The sequence below is a fragment of the Protopterus annectens genome, chromosome 9.part0 (assembly GCF_019279795.1).
Source record: "Protopterus annectens isolate FY-2018-M chromosome 9.part0, PAN1.0, whole genome shotgun sequence".
Taxonomy (NCBI): Eukaryota; Metazoa; Chordata; order Ceratodontiformes; family Protopteridae; genus Protopterus; species Protopterus annectens.
The window spans coordinates 1,487,926,987-1,487,951,986 of NC_056743.1; the positions used below are offsets into that span (position 1 = coordinate 1,487,926,987).

The 25,000-nt window shown below is 35.7% G+C and overlaps 1 protein-coding gene across 10 annotated transcripts in view; it reads right to left on the reverse strand.

The window, feature by feature from the left end:
- The window catches only part of FOXP2 (forkhead box P2), a 756,067-nt gene that overhangs the window by 194,668 nt on the left and 536,399 nt on the right, over window positions 1-25,000 (reverse strand). For all 10 annotated transcript variants that reach the window (XM_044084429.1, XM_044084433.1, XM_044084432.1 and 7 more), the window contains one exon: window positions 1,665-1,802. In XM_044084429.1, the coding sequence (XP_043940364.1) occupies window positions 1,665-1,802 (138 nt within the window). The remainder of the gene's footprint in view (window positions 1-1,664; window positions 1,803-25,000) is intronic.

Sequence of the window (25,000 nt, forward strand, 5' to 3'; positions counted from 1 at the left end):
GGGCATTGAACTATATAGGTGTGCATTATTTTATTACTGCTGCAGGAAATCCCTGAAGAAATGTGTGGAAAATACAGAATAGCAATAGAACTTTGCCAAACAACCCAATGAGTAATATTCATGAGTTGTTAACAAAAACAAAAAAAAAACAATTATATACTGTACCTTTTCACAAGCACCAAAACAAAACCTCTAAGAACAAGTATAGCTGGCGTATGCTTTGTCTGAAGATAATCTGTCAGCCTCTACTGCAATATGCCAGGGCATCAGTTCAGACTGATTGATCGTATAGATTGTAAATCTACAAGTAAAAATGCTTGAAAATAAAATGTCGTATTACTTACCATTACTTATTACTTGTCACTTATTACTTATTACTTAGTACTTGTTACTTATTATTACTTATTACTTGTTACCTATTACTTATTACTTACTACTGTGGCCACTTTATTGTAATCAATAGAAATACATCAGCTCAGATGCACTGGTTGGACAGAGAGGGGGCTGTATGTTTTAGCTTGCCCTAGGCTCTAGGCTGAGATCTGGACCCTATAGCTGTGCCAGTGGGTAGTCTTATTGGGGACTTGGAGAGCAAGGGAGCAGCCAGCCGCAGACTGACTGTGATCTCTGTGTGCTCTTAAGGGACATTGCACTTTACTGTGTGCATTTGTTATCCTTTCCTCCTATATGAGACGCCCCTCACTGGTGTTAGTGGTGAGGATTGAGGCTCCTTGATTGCTGGGCCAGGGCACAGGCGTCACAATGAGTTTCTGTGTTATGAGTTTTCATTGCTGTGACATAGACCATATACAAATATAAAAACAAACACACACACACATACACATGTATAAAATACTTTTGACAATGTCTGCCTTGCCTACAACTCAGAAGTCCTATTTTATATATACTATGCTAAACAGGAATGTTGTGGAATGTTTTACTTTCACCATGTTAAGTTTTATTGCCCCTCATCTGGCTGTTACACTTCAGGATGTTATGTTTTATAAGGCTGACACCCTCACCTGGCATGTGCTGTCTGCTGCAGGCTTCAAATGATATATATATATATATATATGTGTATGTATGTATGTATATGCACACACACACAGACATCATACACTGGAACATTGTATTCTACTGCACACTTATGTGAATATTTCAGACAGTTACTGATGTATGTTGAATAAAGTGAAATAATTTTTACAATGTTAATGTGACAGTAATTATCTCACAGTATTTAAACAAATGATACACCGACTGGGAAAATGTATCAGCAAGCCAACACCATCCATCTTTCTTTAATAAAAGGACCTGTTTATTACACATTTTTAATTATTTTCTAGCGGTTTCTTGGGACAAATGTTTGACCTTATGCCTCATAACACACACATATACCCCTCATATACAAAGATATAGAGAGAAAGAGGTAAAAAAAACACACACACAATCATTTAATACTGCAACTTACACAGTGTAAAATGTTTCAGTGACAGACTTACATGAAGATCACTGGCACAATGACTACACTGTCAACAGACAATATGATTAAATATGTGGGGAAGATATGGTGGGATATAAGTGTAACAATGTAAATCTAAAAGCTATCATAAAACACATAATTCTGTGTAACCGTGATGCAATGACTATAAAAGACAGCGCCTAACCTGCTGTAACATGACTGCTTGCTGTTGCTGGAGAAGTGCTTGGAGCTGTTGAGGGGATAACACCTGTTGTTGTAGAATTTGCTGCATTTGCTGAGGGGTGATCACCTGGGGAGTCATCATGGCCACTGACACCGGCACCTGAATAAGGGCATAAAAGAGGCATGAGTAAAGGCAAAAACAGGTTTACACTGCCTTTACCAGTATATTATAATAACAATGCATATTCAGGCTAAGAATCCGTCTAGGCAGGCAATGACTTTCAACTCTTACTGCATGAACCCTAGCAGTTTAGCTCGTTAGATTAAAGATAAGAACTGTTAACAACCTTCAACCTGTAGTCTTGGGTTTGATTCTCTGAATTTCCATTTGAAAAATGTGTGCTCTGTGCAAGTCACTTAAACGGAGAAGGCTGTCAGGTCACCCTTGAATAGGAACTCCTTTGTCTAGTGTGTCTACCCAGTTAACAAATAAAATAAAAATACATTAAAAACAAAATATAAGGTGCTACAGAAAAGATTCAATAATGCAAGGCCAGATTCAATAGTTGGTTTCATGCCTTCTACATTTAGTGACAATAAATACAGATAAGAAATCTTTTCCACAAAACAGCATTTTTAAGTCTTGTGTCAACTGAATCTAGTAAATAACCAGACACTAGAGTTAGTAACAGTTACTGAAAAGTTTATTAAAACATCTAGGAAATATCATAAACTGAACAATATAAAAATATTAGATATGTACTGAGCTATCTACTTAGATTTATTTTCTACAGATGAAAACAAGAAACCATGTCAATGTCATTCATTCATCCATTCATTCATTCTTTCATTCATTAATTTCTGGCAACATTAGTAACTCTGCATATTACAGTACAGTTAATACTAAATATATGCCACTAAGTTCACTAACTGAAATAGAAATAGTGAAAGAATGCGTAAAATTCTAGATTTGTGGTCTTTTGATTCACATCCTGCATTGCAATAAATCCTTTGGTGTTTAAAACAATTTGTGAAACTCCTCATTGCTCAAATCATCATTTGTCCAGTAAACTCTTGAAATACATGCTCCTTTCAAGGTTCTTATATGCTAACTGTTTGTTGTATGTATTGTTGTTCTCACAAAAAGAAACCTTGTTCTGAAAACCTGCCAAATGCACACAGCAGCTGTTACAGACACACTGTTTGAAGGCACTGCTTGAACTAACCAGCACATAATCAAATAGCTTGTCAACATGCCAAGTTTACAGCCTTTGAGAAAGCAATCACTTTCTTTACTGGGAAAAACATACTCACTCTTGCTACAAGTGAAAAATGACAACCCACATCTATAATTTAATCAATGTTAGTTTCTTAGCCCTCTGTGACATGTCATTTTCACATTCAGTTTTCACCATGTTTCTGTACCCAATGCATATCTCCTGAAAACACTATATCTTAAATGTAAGAACAGATTGTTCTACTATAGGTGCTGATGTTCTAGTAGTTCTCTTCACACTTACTCAAAAAGGCATGTGCTCAACCTACCACTAACATTATCTCCCATAACTACTTGGGCCTCTCAGCACCATATCCTATAACAATGCATTGTCCTACCAGAACTGCAACGATATGCCTAGATTTCCATCCTCGCTGCCTAAATCTAAAATCACCCTCCTGTTACCAAATCCTAAGAATTGTTTCTCACTCCCTAACCCTAAAACACCCTTCTCACTTCCTAAACCTAAAACTCCCTTCCCCACCAGTGTCCTAATGTACCGTCCCACCCTCTCCCAGCCCATCACCACATCTGCTGCACTTACCTGGCTCAATCTCAAATAATGTGTTCAGGTAAGCTGTACAATCTGCTCGCCCGAACTCATATCTGAGTTTGAGCATGGAAGGCAGCCAAGCTACAAGACACCCAAGTCCCTGGTTTCAAGACAGTAAGTAATCTTTGAGCGCTTTGGACTTGAGTGTTTTTACTGCTCCCTACAGGAATGTATTCACTCTTCAGTCTGCAGATACACCAATAAGCAACATTCAAATAGTGGTCACAGGCCTCACAGAAGGTACCATGGAGGGCTACCATGGAGTTTGCTACCCAGATGACAAATATCATACACAGCATCATCAAAATCAGCTGTCCAAACAAAGCTTGAATGTAGCACAAGTCAAAGCCTTTCTCAGAAAAAGTGCCAAGTATTCAAAACTACAAGCTAAAAAAAAGAAATGTTGTCCTTCGAAATTACTGGCTTAGAAAGCAATGTTATTTTTCAAACTGTTTAAACAAAAAGTAGCAATTTTACCATAGAAAGTCTCTGCCTATATTCATTAATTAACACAATGCTTATACTTTATTAAGACATACTTTATTTGCATAAAGTATTCATATGCACATGCCACAATACAGCAACAATTCGTAACGAATTATAATTACAAATGTGATAAAAATATATATATATGTTTAGAAAAGAATATAATAAACATTATAAATTCAGTCACAAACTAAGAAGTCTTCTTTTTATTTTTAATGTTTCATGTTGTAAAAAAATGTGTTACATCCTGTAGAAGGTGAATTGATTCCAGTGACTAGCGCAATGCTTAACTTCCAACTAGCTCACTTCTTCTTCCATGACCATAACTATTTTTACTAGCACAGCTAACCAAGCATACTAGTAATCAATAAATAATAAATGAAAACTGCACTTCTTGCAACAGAGCTAAACCAAGTCTTTTGTTATAAATGTGGGATATCCTCTATTTTCTGTCTTGAAGTGTATTAGTTAAGACTTTGGCCAGTGCCCAAACATTTTTTCTATATAACAATACTGGAAAGGCCACTTTGATTTCAACTGGCAAAACAGACCGGAACAGGTTAAAAAAAATGTAAATGTCCCTTTTAGACATTAGCTAAGATATATTAACCCAGCTCACAAACACTGATGCAGCGATATGAACCATGCATTTTAGATCATAATCTTGAAGCCCGTATTCTGGTACTATTTCTTCAGTTAAAATGGACTTGTTATACAGCTATGCACATTATCTCCCAGCTTACCTTTCCTTGCAAAGGTAGCATTACAAAACTTGAAAAAAAATCACAATGCCAAGGATATACATGGCTGACTAGTGACTATTTAAAACTTCCCTACATTTCATAGAAAAACGTGGCATTACTCAGACATTATTGCATTTAACGCCTGTGTGTCTGCTACTGTAGCACTTGACCTCATGCTATCTGCTTCGCTGTCAGTGTATTCGACATTTCTGTACTAGTTACTGCACAATTTGAATTTGTATATATTTGTACTTCATCTGTATAGGCTACAGGCAGTGTACAACGCTGCATTATCCTCTACAGTAAAAAAGACTGCATTGTTTAAACACATTTGTATTTGTTATCTATAAAATTATTGACACTTTACCACCTTCTATTTTATTCATCTAGAACTTAAAGTGATCATCTGTGATTGCACACAGTTGTGAAGATACCAAATAAATAAATAAACTGTTGTTTATTACTGTTTTTTGCACTAAAACATGTAGGCCGTAATGAAGTAATGTAATATGAAAAAAAGAGAAATAAACAAATGTTGGTTTTAAAGAACAAAACTGTGCCAAGAACAATAAAGGTAGCAAAAGAAAACAAAACAAAGTGATAAATACACTCCAGAGAATGCACTGCATATTAAAAGAAAACAAAAAATCTGTTTATACATATTGTATTTACGTAATGCACATTTTTCTAGTGTATAATATTTACTATATTTTGTTTCCTTGTTACTTTAATTGAAGAATATCTAACAATGCCAATATATACATATGCAGTTATTAGCCCCCTCCTGAGCAATAGACCAATTCTTTCCCCAATGCTAGGGTGAGTATTGGCTGGAAGAGGCCATCATTCAAGCAGCCATTAAGGTAGTCTGTTACTTTTATTTACTGGTCCTAATCCTTACACTTGGCAAAGCACTAGGGGAGGTTGTGCAATATGCTGACCACAAAAGTAATTTCTTCTCTTCCATAAGAGGCATTCCCCCCAAGCAGACCCCCTGAGAACGCAAAATCATGGTTTTCCCATTCTTTAAAGGGAAATAACACTGACTTCAGGTAACCCAAGTGTTTGCAACCCTCTCCATGCCATGAGGCAGGTAAGCAGGCTATGATCCTTGAGTCCTCTCCATCCTGGTTTGCTTCACCACTGCCAAGACCACTAATCAAACAGCAGTCACCAGGGCTGTTGTAAGGGCTCCATCCCTCTGACCATGGTGACAAGCTTTCTACATTTAGTTGCTTTCAATAAAATAAGCATCAATATTCCCATAGTACCTATAGCTTTTTTATAAATATTGTGAAGTCTTGGGACCACATCAGTATACATCAAACACCCACTGCAGTAACAGTACAGATCATGAGGTCTCATTGAACAAAGTATTAGCACTCCATTTGGGGGCATGAGGTATTTATGAGGTTATGGCTCTTAATTCTTTCTTTTGCTGAGATCATCTCAAAATCTGACTGTGATACCATGTACACTGCCACTCTGACTATGAGGAAGCGGCAGAAATGAAGCAGTGTACACGACCATCCATTCAGCCATGTACTTATTTCCAACAATGCCACTTCTTAAAGTGACAGACACACAATACAATTTATTCTAACGTGCACTTCTTCAGATGAGAAAGCACCAGGAATGCCAGTCACATGAATAAAAGTAAAACTGAAGTTAATGCATTATTATATGACTTAGAAGGCTATGTGGAACAGATTATGAATACAAGGCAAAACCAGAGATAGTTGATTGCTGTGGTCCTCCGTACAGGTTAAGGGCTTCTCTAGATATCTTGGCAGAGGTACATTCAGTTTAAGTTAGCTAACAAGAAGTAAATGCTTTCAGTGATTGTATACCATTGTGGAGGTCACAGGATCGAACAGCACCAGTTTCTTAAAATTATGCCCCATATAACGGCCTTGGAGGTAATAAAGATGAGTGATAAGCACTTCATCTGACCGTTTCCGTGAAGGCATGCTTGTAGTCCTGCAGCTTGAAGCATGTCATTACTTGGGTTGGCGCACTTGATCAAACCTTGCCATTTGTGAGTAAGACCCACCACAGCCTACACATCTACCATGGATTACTGCTTAAGTCTGCTTCAGCTCTTTTCAGCAACATAAAAGATATAAAATATACTATTTCCTCTAAGTAATATTTACTCTTGGCAACACTGTGTATATTTACATTTAACTGATGTGAACTATAGGAGTAAGGTATAAAGTTTGTACTTTGTCAGCAGTTTAAATACTGTCTAGTAAGACAATCTCCTGAAAAAATGAATAGGTACCTCTATACTGTGGCACTCAATGGAAGGTTCCATATTTATTCTGAAGCCAAATGGACTGCGTTGATTGTATGACTATTACAGTTGATCAAACCGTCAGATATTTTAAATGAATGGCATAACCTCTAATCTTGTTCAAACTACTAAAGCTTTTGCACTCATGGGGCTGACCTAAAAATGGACCAAAGCTCAACCATGGAAAATGAATTTAAACAAATAATATAAATAAAATGATGAGGCCTGTTTTCCACAAATGTCAATTACAATTAGTCATATCATGGCTTGAAAGACTGTAAACCCAACTAAAAACATTTTAACAATGGAAATACGATTTAGTCTCTCTGTATGCAGCCCTTCACATCACATGATCTTAACTATGGCACAAAAAATGTTACTGAAGAAACTAAAAAAGTCTGATATTTTTACAAAGCCATCCTATGTGCAGCAAAAAAAACCACATGACATTTCTGTTGCTTTTCCATAAGCGCTCCATACTCGGTGTTATAAGGATAAAGTCTCCATGCTTTCTGCTGCCAAAACTCTCAAGTATGAGATCACATCCACAGCATAGAAAGAGTGTTACCTGCAGTCTAAGTGACTCAGGATCAATTAGCAAACCTGTTCCCTAAGGAGCCAATGGGAGGAGAGGGTGGAGCAGCATTTTTGCCACCTCACTTATCTGAAAAGCAAGGTGGGGGTTGTAGTCAAGACTTGCAGTACTTGATAGAGACCAATAAAGCCCAGCCATTTCCTTCTGTTTGGGGCTTGACAGTAGATAGGATACATAAAAATGCTCTCTGCAGCTGTCAGGACAGTGACATTCTAGGATGTCCTGATCTCCTCCCCCACAAACTTCCTCAGTTCCTTGCATTAAGTATTTTTCTGCTTTGGCCCTGGTCCAAAGGGCAAGTCAGACGTTGCTGAGGAAAATCAGGGCTCCTGGACATGGCTGAAGGCAGACACAGCAGCAGAAGCCAAAAACAAGAGATGGAAAAAACTCTCTTATGTGCAAAATTATGCTAATTTAGTAATGTTAAGCAAATGTATAACACTAGTATTTTTGGGGAACTAATCCATTATGGTGACAGTTTGTCACTCAGGTATTTTTCCTAGGGGATCACTGTACTGGCAAAGTTTTTGAAAAGATAGTCTGTACTCAACTCTCTCTCTCTCTCTGTACCCAACAGTGCCACCTACCCTACACTCAACTCTTCCTCTATAACCAGCAGTGCCACCTGCTCAACACCCGACACTCCCTCTATATCCAGCAGTGCCACCTGCTTTACACCCAACCTTCTCTCTGTACTCAGCAGTGTTACCTGGTCTCCACCAAATAATATGAATTCTGGTCTGGATAACGTACTACAGCAGTACTTTGGTCATTTGTAACTGAGGACATCCAGCAAAGCACTAATAAGAACTTGCCTACAAGCACCCTATTTGTATACCTGACAAACCCATTATTTTCTCCAAAACAAACTAATTGAAATTGGTATCAGCCTAGACAGTACTCTCTGGTTTTGTGACTTCCTAAATGACAAGCTCTTCAGAGATAAAACTATGATCCTCCCGCTTAGCATCTGCACCTATTATCAAAGATGTAGCATAAGAATTCCTTATAATGTTCCTCATCTCCCACTCAAACTCTATATAGACGGCCAATTACTTATCAAATCACTCTCATATCAACATTCACCATAACTCCAGTCAGAGCTTACATGAACTCCATCAATGGCTCATAAACCATGCACTACTTCTCAACCCTTGCAAGAAAAAAAAATGTTTTTGGTAACTCCAAATAATATTTAATAGGTGTATGACTCTTTAATTACCTTTGATTTGTACAACCATACCAAAGAAACTACCTGTCTTTTCAAATACACAGAATTATGGTTTGTTCAGTCACTAAACCTCCATTTTCACATATACAGAGTTAGAGCAAAAATAAATTCCCTCCTCTTTTAGGCCAAATAGGTCAGCCCTTTTCTATGTCAACCAGTAGTAGCAGCCATCAGTAAAGGAGTTCTCTTCTCTCAGCTAGAATATGGGCTACCAGTTTTTGCATCCATTTTCAAGAAAAACACCACCACACACCAGACAATTTCCAGCTGCTTCTGTCAATTCATTACAAACCCAACCCTTCATAAATATCACTCCATCATCCTAGAAAAAGGCCAAATGGATATCCATAGAACAGAGATCTAACCTACTGCTATTGTAAAAAAAAACATTCCTGCTCAAGACTCCCCTTGCAGCTAAGCTTCAAGAAAAAAATGTTCTCATACAACCTGAGACAATACTCACAAGTCATAACAACTCACATCACACCGAGACCCAAACTCCATAGTATACATTCTCCTCTGAGGGACCTACTCTTTGGCAAGGTCTCCTCATCCACCTAAAGGAAATCAAAACTTAATCCAAATTTAGAATTAAGCTTAAATAGTATGTCTTCATTCAAGCTAAAGGCACCTGCGTCAACGCAGGACATATCACCTAAAATGCTATCCCAGATTCCTTTTCTCTTCTCTTCTCTTTTCCACTCCTCTTGGAGAATTACTGAATGCTGACCCACTTTATAAGCTAAGCTAAGTATTATATATTACATTTGGATTGTTTGCTATAATGTACTGTTTTCTATGTAACTAATCATAGGGATTCTATTTTTGTACACATTTCTGACTTTTTTGTTTGTGAAATGTTTTGTATTTCACCCGGCCTGATTCTGAAATCTGCCACCACTAGTTAGTGATTTATATCTCAGTAAATAAATAAATAGACATAAATAAATAGATAAATAACTTACTTACTTTTAATTAATTACCATTTGTGGGTAATCCTAGTATTACCCAGTCCTACAACTGCATGTTTCAACAATATGCATATCTTCTTCTCATTTTAAAGACTGGTATTCTGAAATGATTTAAACAATGTGATAAGATCTGTGTGCAAACTTAGTTGCTTAGTGATGTTTTCATTTTGTTCTAAACACAGAAGGCAATGCATTAGTTCCAACAATGTTTATTTATTTTTTTCCAATGCGTGCTTTAGGTTATCATAGATTAGTATTAAGCTACCTGCCCTTGCGATCCATTTTAAGCCTAGCCAATTATCCCTTGTGAGAATCAAACCCTGTACCTTGTGTTTGTAAGGCAAATACCTTCACCATTAGGCCAACCTCCCTGCATATACCATAGCACAACTTCATGCTGTTGAGCTAATTACTGGGATCACATTACAATGAATCAGACTTTAATTTTTCTGAAATTATTTTTAACCATTTTGTTTCAATGAATTTTATTTTCTAGTTACATAGAATATCATGCTTTGCCTTCACATATGTCTAGTATAAATGTTACATTATATGTGTTTAGTATAAATGCTATTTCGCAACCTCATCCGCATCCATGTGATGCTCATGGTGGGGGGGGGGGGCATCTTTGATGGACATATAGAGTTTCAGTTAAAGACCAAAGCCCATGAAGGCCAAAGAAAATAGATATTTTCCAAGTATTTAGCAATGGCTCTCATATTTATTCCTCCAGTGAAAGGATCCAATTAATATTGTTAATTGTGCAGTCAATACCATAGCATGAAAAAGTTTACTGACAGACATTATCTCACATTGGCCTTAATATATCTGGTAGCAGAGACTGAGAGGAGCTTATAGTCAGAAGAAGTGCCTGGTTTAACTGAGAAAGGTCTTAGCTTACAGGGTACTTAAGCTTGCAAAATAATATTTTATGTTGCTTATATTTTATATGTATTTGAAACAACTACTAAGTTTCTTTTATATGTGAGAATTTCAACAAGTTTTTAATTACTTTCGCAATGTGTTAAAATGTTTCCTTCTGAGACTTATCTTAGTGGCTTTGTAGGTATACGTATAGGCACACCTTATAGCTATACAGATGTTTGCAGAATGTCCAGATTTTTGCCTCATATTTTTTATCCATTTTTCATAGAAGTGTGGTTTTCTGGCACATCACTGGCAATGCTATAAAGAGTGAAGTCAGAAAATAAAGACAGACATTTAAGTTTCAAACTTCATACCCTTCAGAAAATTCAGGCTAATGCAAAACCTGTTATTCTATCAACTTTCTAAGTTTGTAGGAGCAATATTTTTTTAAAAAGTCCCTATTTTTGGGCCTTTCCCCCAATTATTTATGGGTCTGTCCAGATTTCTTGCTCTAAGATGTTGAGAGGTATAATTATGGGGTTGGTTGTCATGGTTACCCTCTGCTATGAAAATAGGTCGATCCTTTAGCTGTAGTATGAATTCTTTCTACAAGTTTATGAAGTATTTCTTTCTCATCATTGTGTACAGAGAGAGTAACAGCAAGGCTGCAAGTATGTGGCATCTACTCTTTCTATTACAAATCCATAGGACTCAGGTATGCCAATTTTGTGTTTTTCTTTATTTTACAGAACTGACAGCAAGGTTCATGCTTTACATTCAAACCCTGAATTAAGTACATGAGCAAAAAATTAGAAGATTAAGGAGAGGTAAAAAGTGAAACTTTAGCAAATCTACAATGTAGAAACTCAGGCCTGGATGTGAAGTAAAGACGAATTACCCCATTGAGTCTGTCCTGTTCCATAGCTAACAGTAAACTAATAAACACTGCACTTATTAATACTGAGACAGCTTAGGTTTTCTGCATTATTAAGCTTGTTATTCTGTCGAGTACTTCCCTAGCATCCTTATGTCTACATTTTCAAAGCACCTGTCACAAAGAAGTAACCCTACTTACCATTTTACAAATCCAAAGCTCTTCAACAGGACACCTAGCAAGAAGGCACAGGAAATATTGTTTGTTTGTTTTTTTTTTAGGTGCAATTTAAAAATGTGTGTAGAACATGGCTTTCAGCCAATCACTCTCATTAATTACCTGAAACACTAAGCTGAGTTAAACATTTTTCATTTCTTTGAAAGGTTTCGGCATGATGGCAGACAAGCTGCATTTTGATATTCAGTGTGAAAATATCTGTCTTACAGCAAACAACTTAATGGCATGTTTGTTTAGGCATATAACAAACAGAATGGATAATTTGCTGTTTCCATGATTTTAAACAATTTCAGCTGATCACAGAATATTCTGATTCCAACTGGACTACTTATAATGTTGTACACAGAAAAAAATAGAATGTTCAGCTGAAATTTGTCAAATGAGTCAGATGTGCAGGATTTGCAGTGCTTCAAAACTTTCAAATGCCTTCTGTTTACAGTTGCATGAAGTGAGATCTGATTTGGCACTCAGTGAAAATTTTTGATGTGTCTTCCTTTATACTTGACACTATTTTTTGAGACTTGCCATGTCAACTGGGAATTGGTCATCTAAATATAAACAATCCTAATTACAAAACCACTCTCAAGTTAAATTGTTCAGCCCCATGAAATCAAATTAACCATATTAAACATTCCTTGTCCAAAAGACTCACCTACCAATGCCTATAAGACTTACTGTTGAAATGTTACCACATTTACATTCAGTGATTGCTGTCTCCTCACTTGTTCTTTTATTACTATCCTTTAATATTCTTTTCTAGTACTTACTCATACATGCCCAAGCAAAACATGAGATAAAGTGATAACTCTCTCAAAATACATGAAATAATTCTATTGCTTTTACAATGAGTGCTTGTTTATGTGACTTCAACAGGTTGTGTGATTTGGTTTTAACTTAAACAGTCAGATAGAAAATTCATTTATGATAACTAATAAATCATTTATAAGGCTCCCCTCACAACATTCCTGTAACTCGGTGAAACGAGACCTGTTGTATGTAACGTATTTTCATGCTATAGGCTGATCATGCCATGTACCTCTTTCATTATCTTACTCTGAATAAATCTAGAACTTAACTTGCTTACTACCCATATGTATTAAAAACAACAACATGATTTATCTGATAATAGTCTGGAGACCAGAAAATTTGATGTGGGTGGCAGAAAGGGTTGCTGTGCCTTCTAAAAATACATCAGAATATACTGATATGATGAACAATGAAATGTTCATTTGGAATTGCATTAAGTAATTTTTTTTGGATAATCTATCATTGTCCAGTGTGGTTTCTACTAATCTTAATACAAGACTGATTGATATATTACTTGACTGACCAAGTTGTGAAACTGTGCTAATATGGTGGAAACACACTCTGGTGCCTAAAGATTACATGACCCAAAATGCTTAATTTCAGTGATAGCATATATCATCTAGTATCTATATATAATACTAAAATTGGTGGTCAATTTCAAATATTCCAAGGTAGCTTTTGCACACAGCATTTAACTGTGAATGAAATAGCGTCTGCATTGAAGTGACATGTTCTGTCTTTCTTGTTGTTGTTACAATATGGTGAATATAGAAGCATTTACCAAAATAAAATGTATCTTCACATGCCAAGAAATCATAGCAATAACAATACAATTTGCAGTACCACATTAGGGTCCATATTATTGTAAGGCATAAGAGTCAAGTTCCAACATGTTACTGAGATAAGAAACAGAATGTGGCTCCCGTACTAGCTATGAGATGGGGATCATAGAAGGAAAGCAAGCATTTATTTTGCATTCCAACTTTTTGATCCATAAAGGTTCAGCTAAAATGAAAGGAGAGGCACTCTGCAACTAATGGTAACTCAAACCAATCAAATATGTTATAATCAATAAAGGTATATGCTTGAACTGCTTCAATGTGTGTAGGCGTATATCTGTATGAGTATGTATGTGGGGTCCAGGGAAGTAAATATTGTGGGAAGAAATAGTCAGGGAATTGTTATGGCTAGGCTTGTATAGGCCCTAGGGTCGATAGCCTAGTACCAACCTATGAACCTATGGTAGTATTGGTGTGTGTGTGTGTGTGTGTGTGTGTGTGTGTGTGTGTGTGTGTGTGTGTGTGTGTGTGTATTTGTGCTGATGGATGACTCTTTTCTTATAAAACACGAATGGCTTAATCTTAATAGAAAGTAAAACTACATGGTATGATGCAGGCATCCATACCTATGAATTATAATCAGTAAGTGATATTGTACCGCACAACATTATAGCAACATCCCACATCACCTGTAATGGAAAATATCACTTTAGCAAGCATGAAATTTAAAATTTCAAAAAAGAACTCTACTACAAAAAAAACTATGTCATTTAAAAAGTAATATTATATTCCCACTTCCAACACACAGTACAAATTGCAACTCTCCAGAAAGACCATTCTATAACAAATGTCCAATTGCCATGTGCCGTTAAAAACATTTTTCAACCAAAAAAAGTACAAAAATGCAAGAGAAAACTATAAGCATGAAGGCATATTTTATATACAGACAAAAATGCACCTGTCAAAACAAAGTTAATAAGTAATAAGACAGGCATCTCTAGCTATATTTCTTCAAGTGACACAAGCAAGAAGTCTTACTTTTTGGAATATTACATTGAAGTGCTGGTTGAGGGCAACAGGAGTGGATGGAAATACTTAAAAGCTGTTGTCACATTCTGCTAAGTATGTGTGTGTGTGTGTGTGTGTGTGTGTGTGTGTGTGTGTGTGTGTGTGTGTGTGTAGACACTTGATTATGTATGTATTTCCCTACATTGGTTCTGTGTTGTGACTCAGAAAATGAAGCAAAGGGTGTTCATCAGGTAATGATCATTTTGACATAGCTTCATTAATAATTAAGAAAACAGATACAGTACCTTGCAAAGTCTTCATGCGTATGTCCGATTATTATTTTTTTCTGATGCGTATTTTAGGTTATCCTTTACCATCCTACAGTATGACTTACTTAATGCCATTGTGCTAATTATTGGGATTACATTACAAGTGATTTTACTTTTGCTGAAATGATTTTTAATCGTTTTGTTTTAATTATATTGTAGCATTTTAATTTCATGTTGCATTAATAAACGAAAATATGATACTGCTCAAAATGTTACTTACAGAATAACAATAATTTGTATTGTAATTATGTTTTAAACTAGCTTGTCCTAGCACAGAGACACATAGTAAAAGAACAAGATAGCAAATCACCAACTTAACTACCATATAAAAGAACAAATTAGCAAATCACCAACTTAACTACCATTATGAACATTACTCACTTCTACGGTCTTAATACTTATTACAAGAAAAAAATACTAAAATACAAGCAAAACTTTCGGATAATCACCAATTTATAATTCAAAGCACAGTTTATGTCTTCTGGTGTTGCATAGGATCTAAAGCATGAAAGGAAATTTCATTAAGATATCTTAAATGCTTCTTGGTGAGTCTAAAAATTATAATATAGTTAGGAATCCTTCAAAGCATGTTTTGGCCTCTGAACAGTCAAACAAAAAGGAAAAATAATGGCAGGCCAACCAAATTCCATGAACAGTAATCCTGACCAATTGCAAAATGCACTCCCCTAGTATTTAAAATTCTTTATAACTACACATTTTAATTGTACAGTGCACGTTTTCTCCATCTACCTTTCTCATAGTACTCCGGCAAACACTGACAATCTGAAGCAGCTTCTGTAGTTAGTATCTTGCTCTCTTCTCACACACACAGTTTTTCAGTCTTATAATTCTTTAAAGGTTCTCTTACATGGCAGATCATGGTTTGCCTTCACATGTGTCTAGTGTAAATGTTATGTCACTTCTTCTGGGTCTGTGTTAAAAATGAAATATGAAACCCTTAAACTGAAGCTGAAATGATTCACTGATGAAAAACAGGACTAACATATCAATTAAGTGTACTATTTCTTCACCATGGCATATTGCTGTAATTTCACTCCCTAAAGTACACAAACATCATTTAAAACTTATTAATTTTCTACTCTCTTCTGGTGTACAGTCATAATTTGGCTATAAATAAAAGAGCACCCAAGGAATGTAACCACATCTCAAATTATTTAAGAAATGTGGCCAGTGGCTTTGTGCCACACCACACATGTTAATAGTAAATGATTCAATTACTTGTGTTCTGATGTTTCTGCTGCTTAAATACACCATGCATTATGTTAAAAGGCCAAAATGCAATTTCTAACCTCACTCTGGCTAATCAAGCCTCTCCGATTATTTTACATACATCTTCAGTTTAGGCCTTGACATGCCCTTGTTTTTCTTTCTTCTCCAAGCTAAAGTTCCTTTCTTTGATTAGCTGAAACATTTGCATGGTCACTACACATTTTTCATTTTATAAGTCATTATGCATTAGCGGTCTTGATCGTCTAGCTTGACTAATCCTGATGAACTGAAATCACAGCTGAAGGTCAAACTCTATCCCACTGCACATTCATATTCAAGCAAATCTGCAGCATTGTTCATCAGACTCCAAAAATTTCACTGAATAGCAGTTACTGAATATGTTATATTGCTAGCATTCAAGATTCCAAAAACTTTATCTACGGAGCCCTAATACTGACCTGATAATAATGGTCGATTGACGTCAACATCAGCGCAACTCTGTCTTTGGAATATTAATTTTATTTAATGGTGTAAGAAACTTTAATTAAATGAGACATTGCTATGCTAGTAATGTTACAGTAATTTTCATGTGCATGTCTGTGTTCCAGATTTAATACGGGAACAAATACAAAGATAAATGCTAATGGAAGCTGAAGAGATACTGACATGAAGTTTATTTCATCTACCACTGTCTTGTATTTATAATGCTCAAAAAATAAAAATCATAAAATACAAAATCATTTCAGACTCTCCATTTAAAATGTACAGTTACAAGTTAATATCAGTTACTGATTTCAGTCTTCGGTCAAGGGGTCTGAGTGCTGTACTACTTCAATTTCCATATGCGCCCTTGTAAATAAATAACAGCTCTGAAAATGCTGTACAGTGAATAATCATCTTCTTACTTTGTAAGTACAATTGTTGACATGTAGATTGCATTTTAAATTATATTTTGTCAAAACTGCAGCAGCATAAATGAGGTTAAAAATGTGTGAGAGCTATTAACAAGTCTTTAAAATGCCTTGTACAAAAATGATTGTCTTTTTACAGCAATTTCTTGGTGTCTTCCTTGCACTATTTTCATTGTACATGTATTCAATATAGGTTTTTGCATGCATCATTTAAGATTTGCTTATATCAGACAGCATCTTAGGCTTCCACATTTTTTTTTTAAATAATAAACAGAAATGCAGTACAGTGTACATAAATCAGTTTTATAATTCATTATTTTTTGTACACCTCACATCAAGAAAAGCTTTACAAATATGAGTGCAAAGCTTTATCTGACTAAATATAAAAACATTTTGGAAGTCCATAGCTTTGACTGGAACAACATACAATTGATAAATTATGTATATTTTATATTTTAGGGCCTCTTCTGTGGAATAGTACACCATTAAAAGTCGACGGTGTGTGCCACCCACTGACTATCATACAAGATGACAGGATTGATTTTTTGATGTAATTTGACCAACTTTCGATGGTCTAAGTACTATAAACACAGGTGCTAGTACCAGTTTTCAAAAGGGTGAACTGTGTGTGTGTGAGAAAACATGCTTTAAGAAGATTCAGAAAACACAGACAGAGGAACAACAGTATGCCACACCATGAAACTATACTAGTTTGGAACACAAGTTACCATTTACAGTGATGGTTCAGGCCTTTATGAAAAATTAATTGAGTCCACATTGCAGGACTGTCACATTGTCACTTGCGCAACACTACCTTACATTGGTCTAGACTGCCCTAAATAACCTAATGTTAAACTAATATTAACCAGGAAGTGTCTTAAGCAATGCAACTTGACATACAACTGGGATATAACAGTTATTTCACTACAACAAAATAAAAGTGATTCATGTGCTCTAATGTGCTGCCATAACAGTAATACTGTAAGAAATTCTTTATAACTATTTCCAAATTCACAAACATGGCTCTGGATTGCGCAGATAAGTTTCAAATTGCTGCGCTTTCCTGTTTCACTTACTGAGTGCAAACTGCTTCTACTGACTATCAAACTGTTTACACTAAGTGAGACATGTTATTGAATCAATATTTGCCCCTTTAGCTTGCACTTATCTGTAACTGCTCCTTGAAGCTAAGTTCCAGCTTTTCTCTGTCAATGTCTGAATAATGCGCATTCATTCATAGCAAATGTCAGATGTGGCGAGCACAAGAGCTCCGTACACCATAACCTTAGGTACTGAGGCACAGTATAAAAGTAATTACACTGCAGGTGTATTTCTCCAGTTTGCATTGTGACAAACTTGCTCAAGTACATGCAATTCCTACACAAATTTCTACTATGTAAGCAACATTAGTAAATATGTGAGGAAATGGTTGCTTCAGTATAAGACAAGAGAGAAAATGATAACCAATGTAATGTATTAGCCAGCACTCATGAACCACAAGACCACAATGCACCTTAAGTCTAATGAGTTCAGTGCATAATTTTGATGAGTTTCTGTGAGTTCATATTAAGTTTTTTCTTGAGCTAATTGGGTTTATTTCTTACCATTCCTGTGGCCCATAATCTTGTATGAAACATTCATTTTAGCTTTAAAGTACTGCTTCCTGATGGCAATGTCTCCAAACACAGAGGTGTATGCCTCACTAAATAATGCAACAGAACTGAATACATCTTCAACATGGAATTGCAATACAAAGAGGGTTATGTGATCCCGACACATATTAAACTAAACAACACGAGTAACGGTACAAACTCAAACTTACAATGTCCTCAAACAGACTGAGGCACTCCAGTGTTTCTCCTCTGCATGGAAGGAGAAGTTACTGACAGCATACCTCTTCTCATTTACCCTTCTTCTTATTTGTGACATTTGAATGCTACATTAAGGAATATGTTCTGTGCATATTACACATAGAACCAGGTAAACAGTTACAGATATATATACTATTATAGGGGGAAATGGTATTCTCCTCTCAGATGGTTGAATCCTTTACTTCCAGACTGTCACAGATGTCAAGAAAACAATTGACTATGATCTGAGTTTCAACAGTACAAAACTGTCTACCCATCCTGTTTTCATAAGGCCCAGAAACTGAAGTTACAAGGGAATTTAGTATCAGAGACTAAAGGACTTTTTTGTTTTGTTTTGTCTTGTTTTTTGTTACGATACACATGAAAACTGCTCTAAGATAAAGTAAGAGAGAAGTAAAAGATTGTGAAGTGTACAAAGGCTATTACTGGGGACCAGCAATAACAAACTGTAAACTCAATCTGTGCAAGTTAAGAATAATTACACTTCAAGGCACTCAAAATCCAAAAGAGTCTTTTTTCCCATTTGGGCACAGGTAAAAACTGAGAACTTCCAAGCAATTAGTTAGGCAGGCAGAAGGGATGTAGGCAGGCAGAAGGGATGATAAAGATGAGTAGGATTCTTTGCACAAAACAGATATTTTTTAAGGATGATTCACCCACTACTGATGTCTGTTTTTCACTCTTTACTATGGCCCCTCATACAAGATGGAACCTGATTGATCCTGCAAGTGGGACTTCCCTATCCAGGGGAAGAATGACCTCACACTCTATGAACCATAAGTCGATTGGTTCCCCCACCCCATGAGCATTCTATTAACTTAAGGGGGAGGCTGAATCCTGCTTAACCTTGCAGGCTGTCCTCACTCTTCAGGGAAAAAAAAAACAGCCTGCTGACTTCTGACCTCTAAGACAAAACCTCCCTTCATTACTTCCTTGTTGGATGGAGAGTGCATGGTGCAGGCATTACAGCACCTGACCGCTTGATCATGCCCCCCGTAGCTAGTAGTGTAGCCTTGACACTCACTCAAGAAGCACACACTGGTCTTCACCAGACCACATTCCTATCTACAAGCAAATATCTTTCATCCCTTCCAGGATAGGCATGTCCTTCCTTTCTACCAGCGCCTTCAAGCTTCTGAGCCACTAACTCAACACAGATCACTTAGGTCATACTCAGGACTTTGTCCATCATGTTGTGGTGCTGGAAAGAACAAACAAGGTGTGAATTAATTTATTTACTACTTTATTCATTCATTCATTCATCTGTTCGTTCATTCATTCATTCATTCATTCATTCATTCATTCATCCGTTCATTCATTCATTCATTCATTCATTCATTCATTCATTCATCCATTCATTTGTTCACTCATTCATTCATTCATTCATTCATTCATTCATTCATTCATTCATTCATTCATTCATCCGTTCATTTGTTCATTCATTCATTCATTCATTCATTCATTCATTCATTCATTCATTCATTCATCCGTTCGTTTGTTCATTCATTCCATGCACAATACATAGTGGTTAATCCTAACTGCTTATCTCTTTATTCAGTATTAGTAAGCACTCAGAATGTATGAAAAGTGGCAAACCTCACAATCTTTGGTGCAGAGGTTTTGGTCCTGACTTTATTCTGGATGATCTTGGTTGAAAATCATCCTAAGCACTAGAGGAGGCTGCTGGTAAGGAACGTGACTGAACATCCATCCTAGATAGAAGACAGCTCCATAAGAACAATCTGGAGATGGCCTTATTTATGTGCATAGTGCATGAACACTGGGACTCAGAGACATACACAGTGAAGGAATACATCACACTGTAGCTGTGCATTACAGTTGGGATTTAGCATGTACCAGCTTACAAGGAATTGTGCCACACTCAATGGTCAAGGGAGGGAGGGAGTTAAGAAAAAATCCCCCTAAGGGCCATTGGGCAATAGCTGTCATCTCCCCACTTTGTCTTCCAGTCCCTGAGAGCTGGGATACCAAATGAAGAGAAAATCAATAGCCAAATAGGGGAATAAAACAGATGGTTAATGGAGAGAAGACATAAGGAAAACAAAAATTAATTAAAAAAAGTGGCATACCTCACATTGTTTTAAATATTTTGACTTGGCTCTGTTTGATTGTCATTGTTGAAGTGACATCCCAACCCCATGTGCAAAAATGGGATGAGGGATTGTGGATGGATGAGCTTACAACTGCTGATCCAAAATCTTTGGCTAAATGCTTGTCATTTAAACCTGCAACAAATAAATAGAGCACTGGCTAAAATATCACTGTATTAAGGAAACAAAAATGCATCTTATATAAAATGTGATAGCGGTCTCAGTATTGCATTCTTATAAGAGCATAAATGCATATCAGAGTAAAAAAATCGGAATCAAAATACTCACAATTAGAAATAAGCAACCACTTTATTTGTATACTGTGTTACTGTAATCATGGTAAAACTAAGCTAGAACTCAAATGTTATTTAGGTCACCACAGCACAGGGAAAATATAATACCCCTATGTCAATGCTGGGGGAGTTGAGATTTTTTTTTTTTCTATATGTATGTTTTTGAGCACTGAAGCATTGATCTTGTTAAGGTGCATTACATAAAAAATCAGAAGCAGATTTATGCTATTCAACATATCAATCTAGAAAGAGCATTCGCTGGAGATTAAGGATAATACTGACAAACAGAAAATCAAACTAGAATTTCTAATAGGCCAAATCATTGACAGATATTTTTCTTAGATTGGTAAAGAGTTATCTTGGACTATCACCAGTACAGACCAATGTGTTCATGTATTAACCTATCTGTCCCTTTTGCTCCCCTGTTATGAGACATAAACTAATATTAATTCCCATTTCTCTAGGCACAAGTCACTAGGACTCAGTCACAGACAGGTGATGAAGGACAAAGGTAAGTAATACCCCTCTCAGAGGCCCAAGACTTGAGATAAGCATTCTTTAGTCTATTCCACAGTCCATCTCTTATGCAATGTCTAAGGTATCTGGGCTTGTTCTCTCAACTCCCACTACAGATTAAACAATTCCGTAATCCTCTGGTAGGGGTCCAGTTGTTCTACATGTGTATCCCCTGACATCCAGGTCACTATTCAAATTTATATCCCCAGAGTCACGGATGTAAACTCACCCTTTATCCTGTTGGACTGACATAACTTTCTCATTCTGAAGGTGATTCCAACCACTATGTGCTTAACATCTTAGTAACAAGCTAATATCTGACATGACTACGGGTAAATGCCTGGAGTGACACATCAAAAGTGAAAACTGGCAGAAGAACTGAAGGGAATAAGAAACATAAACGAAGCAGCAGCGGTAATTAATGTTTTCCTGCTTTTTATTTTTTTATAATACTCAAGCTCTGGAATATTGCAGAGAGAAACAAGATGAAGAGAGCAAATTATTATGAAAAATGGATAAACAGACATATAAAGATGCAACCTTTCAGAGAAAAAGGGCAACAGTACTGGTACACAGAGATAGACAAACCTATAAACAAACCAAAAAAAGAGGGACTTCAGGTAAGTGTGACTGCACACTATCTGAGCAAAATCTGTTAAATCTATACCCAGAATGGAATATTTTCACTTTTTTTTTGCATAAAACGTGACTGAACTATAGTTCTTCATGATAAGCTAATATATGATAATATAGCTGTTTGCTAACTGGGTTACAAGAATTTTCAGACAATCATATAGTTTTCATATGTACAGTTTGTATTTCTATATATATATATATATATATATATATATATATATCTACAAAAGTCTGCCAACCATCGTAAGTGACATTTTTTAACTATAAAGAGCTCCACATATACTCACAAACTTCACATTTACTATTTTATAGTCTTAGTTGTCCAACAAATATTATCTCATATAACAGCTGTAGCACTGAAACACAGGGATTTTATGTATAAACTCCAATCACTGCAGCATGAATCTTTTGACAAAAATGAGTTATATAATCAACATATGAAAAAATGCTCATTATTTCTAGAACCATATTTTTACAACAGAAATGTCAATGGCAAATCTGTTCAACACAAATTTGATTTTAAATTGGTATCATCCTTTCCTTCATTTAGTTAATTTTATTTGTTAATCAGGTGGGTAAATTGATCAAGGGACCCTTTTCATTGAAAAACTGGGCATAACTGGGGCATGCAAGGACATAAAAAAAAAGAAAAGAAAAAAAAAAACAAATATGTTTCTATAAAATCCTACTAATAGGATATAAAAATCAGTAACAAGTTTTAGAAATATGGTTGACAGCACAATACTCTATACAGAATGCTAGGTCTGAAAGTGAATTTTATAAGTCAGAATAAACAAGCTAGCTTTAATTTGTGTAATGTTTTGTAAACAAGTTACAGTAACTTAGTAAGCATTAAAGCTACATATGCACAGTCTGCAGCATTTCTATTCTTCCAGTTATAAGCTTTCATATGAGGTCAGGCAGTTCTGTCCATGTTGTTCCATTGTTCAGATAGTTACAAAACCATATAGCCACTTGTATGATTATGTAAATTAACTGTATCTAATCAGCTGTTGTAGTGAGAGAAAAGTAACATTTGCAATTATGCCGCAAGCTTTGCAGTTTGTATGTAACATGGTTTATATAAATGTAAATGCAAAAAGGTAGTAGAAGTATCTGGCTAAAGACATGACTTGTAGGACCATGGGGGAATACCTGGAGGCAACTGGTGGGTTTAATAAATTAATATGTCTTGAGTAAAATTTGTAAAGTACTGCACCACTGGCAAAAGCCTCCTGACGGCTGACAATTTTTTGAAAACACACATATCAATTCAATTTTCAAATTTTCATAATAATGAATTAAAATGCCATTGGCAGTGAACATCAGGAGAGGGAAAAAAAAACATATCAAAGAATTTCTGACAGATTAAAAAAAATAGAGGGGCTTCCTTCCACTATCAGCTAATAAACAAATAAGGAACACATTTTCATAGTGTGCTGAAAAGTGAATCTGCCCAGCACCTATGATTCCTTTTCAAATGATATCAATAAAGGTGGCATGACAATGTCAGTCATTACATTAGTCTGTGCCTTCAAATGACAAGACTTAGAACAAGGAAATAAACGCTAAAATGTGACAAAGTTATAAATCTCATCCTTTCAAATCACAACATGACATTTATAACCATAGTTGAGGATGGAAACAACACAGAGTTCTACATGCTCAAAAAGCTCTTCTCCTGTTTGCATAATGGTTTAGACTCCCCCCTTTCCCCAGATTGAGATGGCCATTCATAAAGGCATGACTGTTAAGAATACAATATAACCTTATAGACCTCAGAGATAATACTCCAGATCTCCTTGTATGGGAAACTTTCTCTAGGCAGATGGATGGTGGGCGGCTGTGTTGAAGTGAATCAATATGAGTCACATGTAATATAATCATAAATACATAATTTCTCATCTTGCATAATCAACTCCATTTACTTCAACAGCAAGACTGAGTACCCAGCTTGTCCTCTTAGGTGCTATCATGTCGGAATAAATTCCAAAAACCTGTTCCAAGAACAATAAAGGTCGTCCTCCCACACAAATCCAGGAAAGTAAAATCCACCAGCGATAATGTTAATAAGTTGGTTTATTACAAACCACACAAATAAACTCTAAGCGCTTTCGTCTCCCTTCGGAGACTTCTTCAGAGATAGATTAGAACCACAAAACACATCAATTTATACATTAACTAGAGGGCTGGTCAATGAATTAATTGGTACACACATTTCCCTCATCACCTTCTAAAAGTAATATACACACTGTTTTCTATTGTGTGTAAATTAACAGTTTTCTGTTCGGAGAGCAGTGAATACAGCCTTTAAATTCAAAAAACTATAAAAACGGCTGTGTGAATGTTAGAATGAGAATATTAAAAATGTGAATATATTAAAATATGTTAAAATATATTAAAAATATTTTAAAACCCATTACCAATATGTATATATAATGGGTGAGTAAATAAATTGTAAGTTACAATTGATATGACATGTTATATTATAGAAAAGAGAAACAGCATATCATGTCAAAAACTACAGAACAGAAAAAACTAATAACGAAATAATGGTAAACAATACTGCCAACTCTTCTAGAAATTAAATATGTATACACGTGTATATATATATATATATATATATACACACATACGTATATGTACACATATGTATGTGTACATGCACACATAAATGTAGATATCAATAAGTATCAATAAAATAAATACACATATCACCAACAGCTTACATTGCTATC